The sequence below is a fragment of the Rhyacophila brunnea genome, unplaced genomic scaffold, assembly GCF_057557595.1.
Source record: "Rhyacophila brunnea isolate RB1 unplaced genomic scaffold, BYU_Rbru_1.0 scaffold_7, whole genome shotgun sequence".
In the NCBI taxonomy this organism is placed as follows: domain Eukaryota; kingdom Metazoa; phylum Arthropoda; class Insecta; order Trichoptera; family Rhyacophilidae; genus Rhyacophila; species Rhyacophila brunnea.
In genome coordinates this window covers 5,956,587-5,972,742 of record NW_028233339.1, presented here as the reverse complement: position 1 = coordinate 5,972,742, position 16,156 = coordinate 5,956,587, and the positions used below count along the sequence as shown (strand labels likewise).

The 16,156-nt window shown below is 32.9% G+C and overlaps 2 protein-coding genes across 2 annotated transcripts; both read left to right on the top strand.

The window, feature by feature from the left end:
• The first annotated feature begins 717 nt into the window (after positions 1-717).
• Positions 718-5,918, top strand: TwdlE (TweedleE). Its single transcript, XM_085957644.1, has 3 exons — positions 718-851; positions 4,787-5,021; positions 5,814-5,918. The coding sequence occupies exons 1-3, from the start codon at positions 718-720 to the stop codon at positions 5,916-5,918; spliced, it is 474 nt and encodes a 157-aa protein (XP_085813770.1).
• A 2,234-nt stretch (positions 5,919-8,152) lies between these two features.
• LOC147064405 (uncharacterized) lies at positions 8,153-15,750 on the top strand. Its single transcript, XM_085957436.1, has 5 exons — positions 8,153-8,665; positions 9,938-10,189; positions 12,514-12,646; positions 12,731-12,888; positions 13,439-15,750. Exons 1-5 carry the CDS (start codon positions 8,549-8,551, stop codon positions 13,673-13,675), a joined length of 897 nt encoding a protein of 298 aa, XP_085813562.1. The 5' UTR covers positions 8,153-8,548; the 3' UTR covers positions 13,676-15,750.
• The last annotated feature ends 406 nt before the right edge of the window (positions 15,751-16,156 follow it).

The window sequence follows — 16,156 nt, the reverse complement described above, 5'->3', positions numbered from 1 at the left end:
ACATTGAACTATGACACCTAGTAGGTGTGTGCTGTATATAGACCTACTCGGGTTTACAATCTCCGGATCTCGAATTCAGAGATCGCGCTCAATATCCCGGGATTAAAAAAATTGAAATCCGGGAATTTCCTGATTCATTTTTATGTAGGTAAATAAGTTATTTAAATAAATCGGTATTTCCTAATTTTTACGTGATTCCGGTATCATGTCTAATAATAAAACTTCGCACAATATTATGCAAAGTACTAAGCGAGTCCCTATTGTATAAATATAATATACGTATCAAATAAAATATATGTATTGAATTTCAATCACAAATTTAATTCATATTCTTACCGCATGAAAAACATATTATCTGTCAAGCCTCATTAATCCCTGATGTAAAAGTCTACCTAGTGCTCGTATGTACATACTTAATTATTATTTTATTTAATATTTGTTCATGTCCGTATAAAAATATTTATTATATAGGTATGCATAGTTACTGAAAAAAATAGTTAACATCACATAGGTGTGATGATAGCATAAATAAACCATAAATTATAACAAGAAAGAAAACCATCTAATGATTCATAACTTAGATTAGGAATGTAACTAATAACAAAATGTTAACGCCTACTTAGTATTTTGCGAAAGGAAAACCTTAGCTGGCTGCTTTTAATATTGAATTTTCATTTTTCTCTACAGGTAGTATTTGCGGCGGCAGTGTCACTGGCGATGGCGCGACCGGAGCCCCCGTCACGGTATGGCCCCCCTGCTCCAGTCTACGGCCCCCCTGCGCAGGCCCCCGTCATCCACAAACACGTATACGTCCACGTACCACCACCAGAGCCAGAATATTATGCCCCAAGGTAAGATATTTTGTTGTTTTGAATCATCAATTATTAATTATTTTATTACACATATTTTTTACAATTACATACATATTACAACACAATAAAAACGTTTGAATCCATTAACAAATAATTATGACTTTGTCACATATTTCAAATACGAAATCTTATGGAATTAATAAACTAATAGACCCAATTCTTAATTCTTTATTCTCTAATTTGATCCGATGCAAGTACCTAAGTATTATTTAATAAAAATTATTTCTATAAACAATCTAAATCATTTGTAAAATCAACTTTTATATTTTCATAAAATAAAATTCCTCATTTTTTTCCAAATTAAACAACCTGTAAGTAAGTAGGTAATAAGAATAGATTTTAGTGAAATTAAAACTAAACGATTATTTTGATTCGAATGTCTTACTTTTTAAAGAAAGTAGATTACGTCACGAAAAATAAAAACACAATGAATCGACTTTCATTACACACCCTTAAAAATACCGTTGCAGAAATTTCTCGCTAGTTTTAAATGTAAGGGCTAATAAGAAATGCGACTAGATTTTTTGTAAATTCTTAATTTAAAATAAAATGATCAAATAACACAGATATAAATTTGTGAAAATTATTCATGTATTTAATATTGTCATAGACAATATGTCATAGCCAATAAAACTAACTAGGTCAATAATAATAATATATTATATAATTATATCGATTCTTCAATTATTATTAAAATTTAAAATCTTTCTTCTTGCTCGCGATTTAGAAGCTTCCTACTCGTATTATTCTCAGTCTCGAGCTAGAGCAGGGATGGGCAAACTTTTAGGATGGAGGGCCAAATTCAAAAATTCAAATGAGCGGCGGGCCGCAAGTAAAATACCATTTTTAGATATACTCTATTTATTATCACGAAAAATAAACATTACAAAAAAAATAATGAGAAGAATGAAACTGTTGTACATTTTTTTAAATTCAGGTGTTAATTTTGTAGTTGATATTCTCAAAACTGCTTGTAAATGGGCATCGGAGATATTTGATCGTAAAGAATTTTTATTGAGGTTCATGATCGAAAATGTTTGTTCACATATATAGGTTGATCAAAAATTACGAACATTTTTCTTGCATAATCTTTAAGTTGGTCGAATTTGTCTGAATTAAGGGCATTGTAAAATTTGGAGATTTCTTCACGACGATGTAATTCTCTTAAATCAGTGTCACACTGCAGATCAATAATCTCAAGTTGTAGCTCTGTCGGCACACTATCAATATCTATTGAAATCGATGTTCAACGGAGAAAATAGTGGTTACATAGTGTGAGACGAGACGCAAGGAAGACGTAATGATATAATACATTTACGAAACAACAAATTCTTCAAATTTTAATCTATTGTCAATATTTTTTCAAAAATTATAAAGAAGTTATTCGTAATCATAAGTACAATAATTAATGATGGTGGGCCGCAAAAAATACCCGGCGGGCCGCAGTTTGCCCCCCTCTGAGCTAGAGCAAAATAAATAATATAATAAGCCAATTTTAATATTATAAACAAACTGTTTTTGAGACACACACGGTTTAGCTTTTAAAGAAGTATTAATACAATGTATAGTATGAACATATTTATTGACCTACTGCGCAACTAAATCGGGATCATTTTTATTATGAAACGAACGTGTTATGTCACAATAAATTTGAATCGTGTCACTGACAGAATAAAATAATGACAGATGGACGTAATCCAACGGATTCCATTAATATTCTGCAAATGTAATACAAACGATCACCTGCAATGACAATAATTACGTAATTCGCGACTTTCGCCTCTTCTCCAAGTGGTAAGAAAAATTATTATTCAGCGTGGAGGACTGATTTATTTATATCCAGTGCAGTTGACAGTCGAGGGTCAGCGCATACAACGCATCCCAATAAACAAATTTATTCATTCATTAAGAATAAATTAATGACTTATCAACAGTTACTTTTTATCTAATAGCGTTTTATTCGAGGCTGGCTGGGGGGCGGAGTATTTCTTGTTGGGAAATTACTTTATAGTGAAATTTTAATATTATGGTCATATAATCACCGAATACATAATTCAGTATCAGTAATATAACAAAAAAAACATTAAAATATAATTAAATAATTACAAGATAAAACGAACTTTTTATATACAATGAAGTAAATAAAAAACAAACAAATATAGAATACTGAAATGTCATTTTTATTTCCATAGAACGCACGTATATATTAATAATTTAGTTGCTATGACCACCCACTTAGCAACCAATAATAGTGGATTGGATTACGGATTTCTTCCGAAATAACTTTTCATACAAGACAGAATTAACTGAAAATTAATTCAATTCTACTTAAAAAGGGCTAAAAGTATTAAAATACTGCATTGGCATCGTGTTCTGATATATTATAAAAGTTTCAAATGTCGAGCTAGTCGGGAAGTTAGTTAAAAATCGATTGCGAAATTTGTACTGGATAAACAACCACCGGACAAATAATAATACGAGCTAAGAAAAACGTTGTAAAATACATCAACCGAAATATATAAGAACTTACACAAATAATGTATTCTGTGGTATCAAAAATATTTTATAAGAATATCAATGTTACCTACATTAAAAAAACATCGGGTCGCACTGTTTTTCTATTACGTTTACGAAGAAGCTACCGTAACTGTAATTAATTCATATCCACTATGCGTTCCATCGCAAGGCGAAAATGTACGTGAGCTATGCCTCAGAAAGAAAATTCACGTAACAGAGGTTTATTGCATGAAGTCTTGAGGGTCATTATGCGCGGGAAAGTGTTTAGATTTGTTTTGAATACACAAGCAGTTTTTATCTGCAGCTGTTCGTAAAACCGTAACGGAACTGATTAAATATCGCAACAAATGCATTTTTATTACTATCTAAACTTCTTAAGCGTAGCGTCATAAAAAGCTTTGTGGAACTTTATCTTGCATTAATCAAAGCGTTTCCAGGTTGGTAGGCATTAAACATAAGATTTTCCTTTCTTTGGGTCTATGAATATTTTACTCAAATTTTGAAACGTAAATGGTTGACGTTGTCTTCTCTTCCTTAGAAGTTAGAACTATTATTTAAACCATATATTTTTTTGTGATTTTACCGAGGCATTGACTGTGACTCGCTGACATTCGCCTCTACTCTTCTAGAAGGGGATCCGCCGATCAGGTCTTCACTCCAATTATGTTAAAGAACTTTACAATTTTGCCAAGCTCTTCCACCTTACCCACCGCCAGGGCACCTTTCAATTCGTGGACATTCTCAAAGATATCTGCAATTCCAGTGACATCCCTAGATAAAATGCCGCCCCTAGGCAGCGCCAAAATGCCGCCTCATGTTTTTATACAGTATTTTTATCATCATTTCGTGATGTTGTATGGATACATTACTAACAAAATATTAGATTGTAATTATTCTCAAATCTGCACGTGTCGTTTCTGATCACCAAGGACGTCGAAGGGCAACGGAAGTATACTAGATATCGCGAACCCGACAAAACCAGTGAGCTGAATTTTTTAATGGAAAGATATTTTCGTTATTACTAAGTTTAGGTAGCTATTTCTATATATTCCAAATAATTCTCCTCGACTTGCCGCCCTTCGAGTAACTGCCGCCCCCAAGCGACGCTCAATCTGCCTACCCCCACAGGACGTCAATGCGCAATTCAAACCCTATATTGCAAAGTTGTTTTATGATTTTTTATAGATTTGGACCAAAAATATTAAATAAAGCCTTAGTATGAAAGCGAATCGGAAAAAGTGGTCTTACTTTCGGGTTTATTGTAAACGATCACGTGGTTTTACGTTTGTCATTCTCTAGTTAAATAATTTACGTAAGTAGATAAGTATGTACTTATACACTTCTGAGAATTTTGTTACAAAAACGTGTTAATTTCTTAATCTTGTATTTCTCTTCAGAAAACATATCTCAGTTCCTGCTCCTCAAAAGCACTACAAGATCGTGTTCATCAAAGCGCCAACTCCTCCAACGCCCACCGCTCCGGTGATCCCCGTACAGCCTCAGGATGAGCAGAAGACGCTCATCTACGTCCTCGTTAAGAAGCCGGAGGAGCAGCCTGATATCGTCATCCCAACTGCTGTGCCGACGCAACCCTCAAAACCAGAAGTATACTTCATCAGATACAAGACACAGGTACGGTTATTTTTTGATACATGTACATAATAATTATTAATTTGTCATTTCGTTTATATAGGACATTTGTTGTATTGAACCGACACTTGGATGACAATGGATCTTGTACAGAACGCTGATATGTCCACTTGTCATGTATTGCTTGGAAATGTGGTGCATGACCAAACACGATATGGAAAGATTGTTGGGCTCAAATGAGCGGAACGTGTTGCGCGGTATCTTCGAACCCATAAATGACATAGAGTTGGAGTGGAGACAAAGATTCGATTCCTGTATCTGGAAAATTCACATTTTATTTTAAAATGTATGTTTACTTCTTGGATCCAAAGGATAGTTTTAATAAGTTGAGCAACTGACTAACAACATGTTATTACCATTGTATGTTGTATGTCAAGAAACCATCTCGAGAGGTGACCAAGATTCACATTTTTTTGTAGCCCAATTAAAAAATAGTAGCATATCTACAACATTTATTTATTATTTACAAATACCAATATTATTTGAAATTTTACATAAAATATTTCTTATGTTCGTATTAGGCAACCAGTTTTCTTATCCAAGAAGATTATTAAACAAAAGAAAATTGTAGAATGTTAAATGTATTATCTAAAAATATGCATTTGTTTATACAATAATTTTATTTGCAATTCGTAATCATTTTGCCTGCTACTGCCCAAATGCTAAACAACATTAGATAGATAGTAGACTGTATAATGTAATTGTGTCCCGAAATATCAGCATTTTTACTTGTGTGAAATTCAAATGAAAAATAACGATATGTTGTTTTTATAGAAACAAGAAGGCTACCCCCCGGCCGCACCACCGCAGCAAGAATATGGACCACCCCCAAGCAACGAATATGGTCCACCATCAAGTGGAGGAGATGGCCCATATTAAATCGTCGATATTAAAAAATACCACCATCCATCCGATTTGATAAACATCAGAAACAGAACTGAATTTGTTCAAATAGGCTTTAAAAAAATACAATCGACTAATGGCCAGAAAGCGACGATGATAATTACTTTGTTACGTAGTTTTATGACCCTCGTATTATAATGTTAAACTCATCAACATTTATATAAGTTCAACTGAAAGAGAATCAAAATTTCTTTCCTATTTTCTCACATAGAGAAATATTAAAAAAAAATCATTATCATCTCATTAAAATCCCAGTGCACATTGAATTTGGACGTCGTTAATACGCATACCTAGTATATTATTTAAATTAATTAAAAGTCGATGAAAAAATGTTTGGTAAACTAGGTGTTTCGATCAATCAATATGAAAAAAAAATGGATTGAGAACAATATATTATTAATTGGAATATAAAAAGGCAAAATTGAATGACATTATTATATTTCCGTAAATGGATTTATTAGCCGTATTTGTATTTATTATTTGTGTGTACATACGTATTATTATGTATTGATTTCACATGATTACATCAAATTGATGTGAAACATATTTTTATATTTTTTTAATAAATATGCTTTTATAAAGAAATAATAATGATGCTCATTTCTTATCCCGTTAATCCTAGCCTTCCACTATTTATCTCCAAAATATTATATTATACACAAGTGGTGGCGAACCTATGGCACGCGAGATGATATGAGATGTTTGAAGAGAAAATATATATCTATAATAATAATAATAAATGACAGATCGCATTGTTTAAAAAATAGCAGGCAAATACTCTTCAAGAATAAGCATTACGTTTTATGTAAATATAATTGCATAGGTCGATCCTTAGGTTTTATGCGTCACATATTATTATAATATTATCGCACTAGCCTCATAAGGCGGCGGGGGATGCCGCGCCGCGAAAATCTAATTTTGATCAGTTTACAATGCTTGAGACCACTGTAGCGAGAGAATACGTCATCATCTGATCGGAGTTTGTCATCTGAATTTGTGCGTAAAGAACCTAATTACATAATTTTATACATTAACAAACAATTTCATAATATTGTCTACCCACAAAAAATGGCTGCACCAAACAAGAAATAAAAAGTTGGTGGATCTAATACTAGTAATTCTGGCACAGTTTCAAAATTGGTGGACCGAGATGTATGGCGTACCTAATTGAAAAAGTGACAAAGTTATATGTGTGCTATGTTCTGTGATGGTATCTAGAACATCATCATTTGAAAAAAAACTATTGTTTCCACATGAAAAACTGTCCGGCACGTCAGACAGTCGAAAAATAATATTTGGGAAATTTTGGCTCGCGTACGTAAAAAGGTTCACCAGCCCTGTTATATACCTAAGCATGGCCCCCACAAGTGGGGGGCTGACAGGGCTTTAGCCTGGGGGCCCGGCGTGGCGAGCCGACCAAATAAGTGAGATAAACACAGATCACAAATTTGCTCTAATAGTAAAAAAGTCGCCTGGGGAGATATTTTACTTGGTAATATTAATAATTAAAACTATTGGGTTGTACGATGCAATTTTTTACTGTGCTCGACTCGACTCACTCTCGACAACTCCATAATTCAAATGGATGTACTCGAACATATTAAAAATCGCTAAAAATACACCATTTGGATAACGCTACTGCAGCGCGTCACATTGACTTTACCCTTAGCGATAGGTAGGGAGCCCGCCAAACATCTTAGCCTGGGGGCCCGCTTCAGGATGTGGGGGCCATGTACCTAAATGGATGTTAAAAATTAATAGTTCGCACGAAAAACTCAAGTAGGTATGTAGTACCTACTTTGAAAAATTTGCGTGTTTGGAAAATATTATACCAGCGCTCGAAATGGAAAAAATTACGAACCGGAGCGCTCTACAGTTTTCTGAAGATTTTTACATAGTGAAGTTATCAAAGTTTATGTGTTTTTTTTTCATAAAAATAAGTGTGTTAGATTTTCTATTATATGGCCTATCCAGCTCAGATGGTCAAATTATTTATTCCACGAGACGGAGCGATAATTTTACCGATTTCAAGAACAGGAACGGCGCTCCGGTGCGTTCCGGTCCATTTCGAGCCCTGTAATTATACCTAATATAATAATTATGGCAACCCTATCCGAGAAGAAAACGCGTAGCGCTCACTAAAAATATTTTTCTCTATTTACATTCTGTGGGAATAATAATAAAATTGCCATTTTTAGTCGGCTGTTAATTATTGTCTCTGTCTGACTTGAACTGTCACTTTTCCGATCATTTTTAGTAGAGGTTAAAATAAAGTAGTACTACTTTTGCCGTTTACAATAATATTAGAAATATCTATATTGTGTCACACGCGTAAAGACAGTGGATTTTGATAGCGTGTAATATCAACCAAATCCAGAAATCAGAGTACTTAGTTGTTTGCTAAACTTCATGTTGTCGTACTTTACGTGCTCTGTGCGTAACACCACCGTAAAAATATATGTGTAATTATTATTTTTCATAATATATTGTAAATATAAACAATATAAGTCGTTGATAGTAATTGTGGTGCGCGTAAAGAAAGTATTTTTATTTTAGCCTGTAACGAAAGTGAAAAGATACAGGGGCAAATCAAGGGCGATATTATTATGTCGGCTTCCATATCAGCGACCGTATCAGAAGGAGACCGGCACTCGGCCGATGTGGCGGCTCTCGTCTATTACGATGGCAAATTGTACAGCGGAGGAGAAGATGGGAAAATCAAGGTATCTATCGAGCAAGCCGTCATTTTTATTCCAATTAAATTAGTAATCATTTTTGACAAGCAAAATTGGCAGAATGATGTGCAAACTTCACACATCCATGAACAGTAGTTTTAAATTTTTACTTTATTTTCATGCCTGTACCTATTGAATCTGTCAATGTCTAACTTGTTCTTACCAATAGGCTTAATATCGTTGATGGGTAGTGGGTTGCAAGCCTTTCCTTTCTATTCACCCATCTAAGCGGTGGGTCATAGCAGAAAAGAGTTATTATCGTTCACAACCAACAGTAAAATATATACCTAGGTAGTAAAAGTGATAATTATACAATTAGGTAGAGCCTAATATATGTATATAATGTTAGGGCTGGAGAAGGAGTCCAATAATCAAACTTGGGTGGATCAAGACAGACAGTGTGCAGTTACAATATTTTTTCTATTATCAATTATCGAGAATTAAAATATAGTGACTCACCCATTATTCAGGTATTCGGCTACACACCTTATGCCTGATTTTAGACATTTAAGTAGGTACTTAAATAAAACATAATATTAATATTTGTCTAAGTTGCAGCTCAACTCCTTGTTATAAAACCGTTGGAAGCCAGTTTCGGCCTAATTGCTAAAGGTGTTCTATTCAATGGATGTTAATAAGTTGGATTTGGATGTTAGTGATAAAATGCCAGTAATAACAACATCAAATTAATGCTTTTTACATGTTTCAAAATAAATGAATAGTCATCCATATTATATTACTCGTTCAAAACCAGTTTGGAATTTGAATACGGGAACAACCCTAAAATGATCAGTCATATTTCGCTAAATACCTCTTGTTTCTGAACATTTTACCAGTCTTAAGGCTAATCGTGCATGAACGGTTAATTAAACGGTAGATTAACAATCAGGTAGTTACGACAGCGACATTGTATGGAATAGCGCACATGAACGATAGCAAAGCCGGCTGATTTTAAATTCGTTTTTTGTCACAGATTTCTAACCGATCGCATCTGTCCTAGTGCGGGTAAGCGCGCATTCCCTATGATTGAATCGGCTGAGTGACCCCATGCGGATAATGCATATACTACCATATGTCCAAAATCATACTATTCCATAGTGTTTATGCACGCTGAATTTATTCGGCAGATGAAGAAACGGTTCATGCTACTATCAGCTGAGTACGATTGTCCAATTAATTAATCATTCACGCGCACTTAGCCCAACTCACGAATGATTGCAATCTATTATTGAAATTAATTGTTTTCATTAACATTTTCAGATATGGACTGAAGACTTTAAATTATTAAAAGAATTTCAGGCGCACCCAGTAAATGTATATAGCATGGCCATTGCTCCGCCAACTGCGACTTGTGCTACTCCAACTCTTTATTCGTCATCCAATGATGGCACCATTAAGTCTTGGTGTGCTGTAACTGGAGACTTTAAAAAGGATCTGATTAATTATGAAAATGAAGTAGAGGTTATGTATGTACACAAAGGAGTTTTGTATGCTGGCGATGACAAAGGCAGTGTAAGTATCGTCTGCATTAAAAAACTGTTATGAAGAAGCCAAAAACATATTTTTTTTATGTGGAGGAATTAAATCGGAAATGAAATAGGCTCACCTGTGGCCAATGAAATGATAATGGTTTCATTTGTGTACTATCTAGAACACTTCTAACTTTCTTTCATTTAATAATGAATGATTTTCCACTTCCATTAATGGAAGATACATATTCTAATTTTGCAACAAATCAGTTTACAATCATCAGGAAAGAGTACAATGACCTGCTTCTGTCCAATGTTTTCCAATTAAATACCTCCAGTATACAACAGTCATTGATCCATCTATCCATTGAATATTTAGTCTGCTTTTTTTCTACGCCTTATTGAAATGCTGAATATCACTCAAGTTTGTCAGTTCATTGTTATCTATACAGTGCACAAAACCAAAGAACTATCGTTGCAATATTCTTACATACTGCAGAGTTCAGCATTGTACCTTCTCCGCTCCAGCTGTTGCCGTGCCAACCCATATACACCTTGGTTTGATCATACAAATGTCATTCTTTCGCAGACAGATAAATGACAGTGGCGAAGGGTGGAGGTAGGCTGTTAAGATCTGACATAAATAGTGCACATTAAACTTTGTTAGTCATACGTATTTTTTTTCATTGAACTAAGACTACAATTTACTGATGGTGCTGGTTAGTTTTCAAAAATCAAGTAAACCCTGTCTAAACCAAATCATAATAGTTTTGGTATACTTTGGGCTATCCGACAAAATTATCTACACTTTTTCATTCGTACTTATTTGTTTTAGTTGGGTTAGGAATACATATTATACACGTTGTAGGTTAATTTGTTTGAATTAGAACCCTAGCCTAAACCAAACAATAATAGATAAAAAATATTATTCTATCTATAAAATATCCACAATAATATATGATTTAATGGCATAATTTTAGATATTTTACAGATAGACGAGTATTTTATGACTATTATCTATTATGGCTTGGTTTCGCACGGTTTAATTGAATTTTAAAAACTAACCAACACCGTCTGTCAATTGTAGCCTGAGTTCAATGAAAACAAATACGTATGACTGACAAAGTTTAGTGTGCACTATTTATGGTGGATCATAACAGCCTACCTCCACCCTTCGCCACTGATAAATAAAGATATATGTGGTTGAAAAAATAACAGTAATAATGGTCATTATTGCAATATACATCCATGTTTTTACTGCATTTTAGTCTTATTGTGCTAATGCGACTGCATATGCATAAAACGCACTTGTGTGTAGTTGAAAAATAAACTGTGACTCTATTGCAATAATGGTGATTATTGTAAATTCACATCCTTTTTTGTTACCTATTCTACTAACATAATATACTGAGATTTCATATGAGTCTATATCCTGGTATATTAAGTCAATGTTGCCAGTCCAAATTAGTCCATCTTTCAAAAATCTCATGGGCTCATTCCAAGGCCCGCTATAGTCAAGGCCATGACACGAAACTGTCAACTATGATGGTAGTGCTAGTTATTGCTCATGCTTCAAATGCAAAAACTGTTTGTGGAAAATGATGATTGTTGGCGGAAGTGAGAAAGAACTTGCAACCTATAGTCACAGATTGTTTATCTTTTATATTTACGCATCTAAGTATGATTATGAATTACGTCTTTAATAATATGTGAGTTGAGATAAACATAAAGGTCCCAACTAACGTTTTTAGATATTTTGAGTTATGAATACTAACTAGTCCTAACTACTCCAAATTTCAATTTGCTAAAGAGATCCAACTCAGTAGGGTACATTCCTAATAAAGTACCTAACTACATATTGATCAATCACCAGTCACCCATCACTTAAATAAAAAAAAAACATTGCCTACTATGTGGAAAGCCTTTCCAAACATGTATGAAAAATAATATGTCTAAATTTTTGTTATTATAGTATAATTTAGAAACGTGCCTCATGTAAAATAACAAATAGATTGTCTAAAGTCTCCCTATAAAGTTGGCACCTTATTTCTTCATCTTTGCTAAGGCTAAGGAAGATGTCATGTAAAAGTATTATGTCTATAGGTAATTGGTAATTAATTAAGTCATACAAATGGTCAGAATGCTTTATAAAACCTTTATAATTAACCACAATATAATATAATAGTGTGTGGTGTGAATGACAGCAATGCTATTTTCATTTTTTTCGCTCATCTATCATCGACTTCATAATATTGTTTTTATAATTGGAACTGCGCAGAAGATGTGTCGGCATTTCAGGGACATTGCAATTCACATTTGGAAAATGTAAAATTATGTAAGTACTTATAAGATTTTATTTGCTTTCAGGTTGGAGTATTTGTGGAGGATAAATTAAAGTTAATTTTCAACTTATTAGAGGAGATAAAAGATCTGATTGTCAAAGATAATTTAATGTACACGGTTAGAGATCTCGATGTCGTTGTCACTGAATTTATGTCAGGTAACAAAATTTGAATATTTAAAAACAACACAAATTATCCATAATAAATTTTGGGTGATTTTTGACGTTATATTATTATTTTAGAGGAAAGTACGCGATATATGACTCGTCAAACGCTGGTTGGAAAATCACCTGTATGTCTAGCGGGAGATAAATTATGTTTTTCTAGTAGGTGTGGAAAGAAAATACTCTGTCACCATAATAATAAAGAAGATCAATTTAAACTTCTTGGAGAGGTTGAAGTAAGTATTGGTTTTTGTCTCTTAAACTCATATACCTTACGAAATCATTTTCAAACTTTCAATAAATTCATATCATAAACTGATGCAGGAAGCATATTATTATTATTATCATAATCTGTCAATAATGTTGAACACAACCTCCATCATATTATATTGTTTGAATCTTTCACACTTTTCATTGAGGAAAAATGGAGGAAGTACACACCATGACAGCTAAAAAACATAATCAATAAATAATTATAAAAAGTGAAGGGTGAAATAAAATAGCCGTAATAACATTAAAATTAAAAAGAAATCATGTTTAAAGTTAGTCGTAAAATATGGTAAATGCGACTGATGAATATAAACTACTTTGCAATCAACCTATGGTTCAATTCTGTTTAGCTAATGAATTTGATTATAAAAAGTACTTACAGAATCAGAACCCGATTACCGATTTTGAAACTAATAGTTGGATAATAATTTTGATATACAAGGAAAGCGATCTGTTTCAATGAAATGTTGTATCTTATGTTTATGAATGTCTAACATGGGAATCTTTATTCCTCAGGCACACAATATGATAATAAATGCAATGCGATCAGAACTCAAAGCCGACGGATCGGTAACACTGTACAGCGGAGGATGGGATAAGATATTGAAGATTTGGAATGTGAGTGAATCTGGAAGTATAGATCTGACGTCATCATTAGATTTAGGTGTCTGTATCAACACGATATGTGTGGGAAAAGAAGGTTGCGTGTTTGTCGGCGGCAGTGACGGCTACATATGCAATGTGCAATCGTAGAAAATCTCTCCAAATAATCTGCAATATAATTCAGTAATTATTATTATATTTCAAACAAGACTGTTAGAATATGAAATTGTATTTTTCTTTTAAATTGTACAAAGCTTCAATCGAGAATGAAACCAGATCATCAAATCACTTTAGAATCTCTCGTGGCCTATTAACATAACAATATATACATATAAAGTATAGCTAAAGCGGCATATTTCATGTCGAATTTACTAACGATTTGTGATTTTTTTTTATAAGCTTTTTTACTAATAATCAATAATTGTAAATGTGGGCGAAATCATATAATTGAGTCTTAAGCCGCGTGTCGCATATCCCGTTATTTTACACAACTTCATTGTGATATTTCTACATTTTAATTCATCACCATAGTTACCGTGATGAAGTGATATTATGCAAACTGTCATCCAAATCGCCTGTATAGTAAAATGAAAATCAATTATTACATACAATGTTTGCTAAATCATTTTCTTGCCATTTTATTTAGTAAGACATTTGTGAGCATGCCAGCTAATATTATTATTATAGTGTATATTCTGTAATTAATATAAACGCAAAATGGAACTTATACATTTCTATAATAAGATGTTTAATATTAATTTGAAATTCATTCAACAGAAATATTATTTGCTCTATTAGCCGCATACATATGCATGGATTTACTGCCAGCAATATCGTGCAAATTAAATTTTCGCAATAATAACAGTTTACACATAAAAATGTTGATTGCCACAGTCTCATATTTTTTCAAATCTCAGTGAGACATTTGTGGTTGCATGCATGCATTGATATACTACTAGATGAGGAGTTCCCATACATGTGTCATTTTAAAAATGTACCACAAAAGATATTACGAATATCGTCTTATAATATTTCCTTGTAGGTATAATGCGTTAAGTCCGTTGACATGGATTCCCGAATTTCACCCGTATTGCCCTGGCTGTAAAACTAAATTTGCGTTCTTGGAATAGTGAACCTAAGGGTGCTGTAACCCAAAGCAGACAGAGCAAGTCGTCATGCGCTGACTATTAGTTAGAGTAAGATGCAAGCTAGATCAGGCTTACCCATAATAAACAGTAAGTTTTAACATTGGCCGAGTCGCTGAAAATCGGGCGTCATTTTAAGAAGCATATGATTCATCCAGTAGTATATCAATGCATGCATTTTTGTGTGCTGTGTGGTGTATTTAATATATTTTGATGCCAGGGTCGCCATTATCATTCTACCACGTATGTGCATATGTTGCGCATGTTTCAACTATTACGTGAAAATTCAGAAGTCGCTGGACTTTTTTGATCCATGCATGCAGTGTTGCGTTTTGCACGACAATATAAGTGTTTTACATAAATGGTTACGTTTGCCTTTTATTTTTATGGTCGCGACAATACATACTGCCAGCAGTAAATCCACATTTTGTGTAAACGGGGATATAAGGTCATTGTTATTTTCTGCTAATATACCAAACATTTATGTAACACAACACGTACAAATCTTTCCTAAAGCTTATGGAATCTATTAATTTGAGTTTTGATAATAATTATTTTTTTCATAATCGTTTCTATTAATGATTCATCATAATGTAATATGCTATAACCAAAGATGTGTTTACTATAGTAAATCTGTCTAATATTTTTATGAAAATAAGTACATTTCAATGATTATTATAAAACAATTAAAGGTATTATGAAATACTTGAAATATTTATATTTTTTAAACCCGTTCATGTTATTCACTTCAATATGTACACAAAATTGTATTTATTTATAATTATGTGCCGCATGTGCCTGTACAAAAAATATGTATAATAAAATATATTTAAAATAATGTTTGCATTGCGCTTTTTGTGAATGAATATTTGTAATTTTTTTGTTATTTTGATGATTAACAAAGTGCATTATTTTTCTTTTATACAGAAAATGGCCAATTTTTTAAAAATAAACAATATTCTGAATTTTTGATAGCTTGTATTGCAGAGAATTAATTACATATCATATAATTTGTATGCAATAATTCTATATTTTTATGTATTTAGTACAAGCTTCCGAATTTGTTAAATATAAATTATGATTACGAATACTATTGTTTTATTTATGCATATAATATCCAAAATAAAATCATTTATTATTGTAATAACAAATAATGCTTTAAATTCTAATAAACTACAGACATTCGTGTAATGGACTAAATAAATTTTGTTATGAATTTGGTGGATATATGTGAGGAGCGCAAAGATCTGTAAAGAGGTCTTCATTTAGCATTGGATTGATCTCAGCTGATGATGAATATATAAATATGATAATATGTATGTTAAACCCACGAAACAGATAAATAAGAAAGAAATTGCTAAACCCAGTTGCCCTAGACCAGGGGTCGGAAGAAGCAGCTCGAGCAGCATGCGGCTCTTTGCATAGACGATTGTGGTTCTTCAGACATCAACTCCAATTTCACCTCATCTAAAACAGCCTTATATGT

Excerpts from the sequence above, each read along its gene's own strand:
- TwdlE (XM_085957644.1), top strand. The coding sequence starts at position 718 with ATGGCGCGACCGGAGCCCCCGTCACGGTATGGCCCCCCTGCTCCAGTC. Across the intron at positions 852-4,786 it reads CCAGAATATTATGCCCCAAG|AAAACATATCTCAGTTCCTG; the intron begins GTAAGATATTTT and ends ATTTCTCTTCAG. Across the intron at positions 5,022-5,813 it reads TCATCAGATACAAGACACAG|AAACAAGAAGGCTACCCCCC; the intron begins GTACGGTTATTT and ends TTGTTTTTATAG.
- LOC147064405 (XM_085957436.1), top strand. The coding sequence starts at position 8,549 with ATGTCGGCTTCCATATCAGCGACCGTATCAGAAGGAGACCGGCACTCG. Across the intron at positions 12,647-12,730 it reads TGTCACTGAATTTATGTCAG|AGGAAAGTACGCGATATATG; the intron begins GTAACAAAATTT and ends TTATTATTTTAG. Across the intron at positions 12,889-13,438 it reads AACTTCTTGGAGAGGTTGAA|GCACACAATATGATAATAAA; the intron begins GTAAGTATTGGT and ends TTTATTCCTCAG.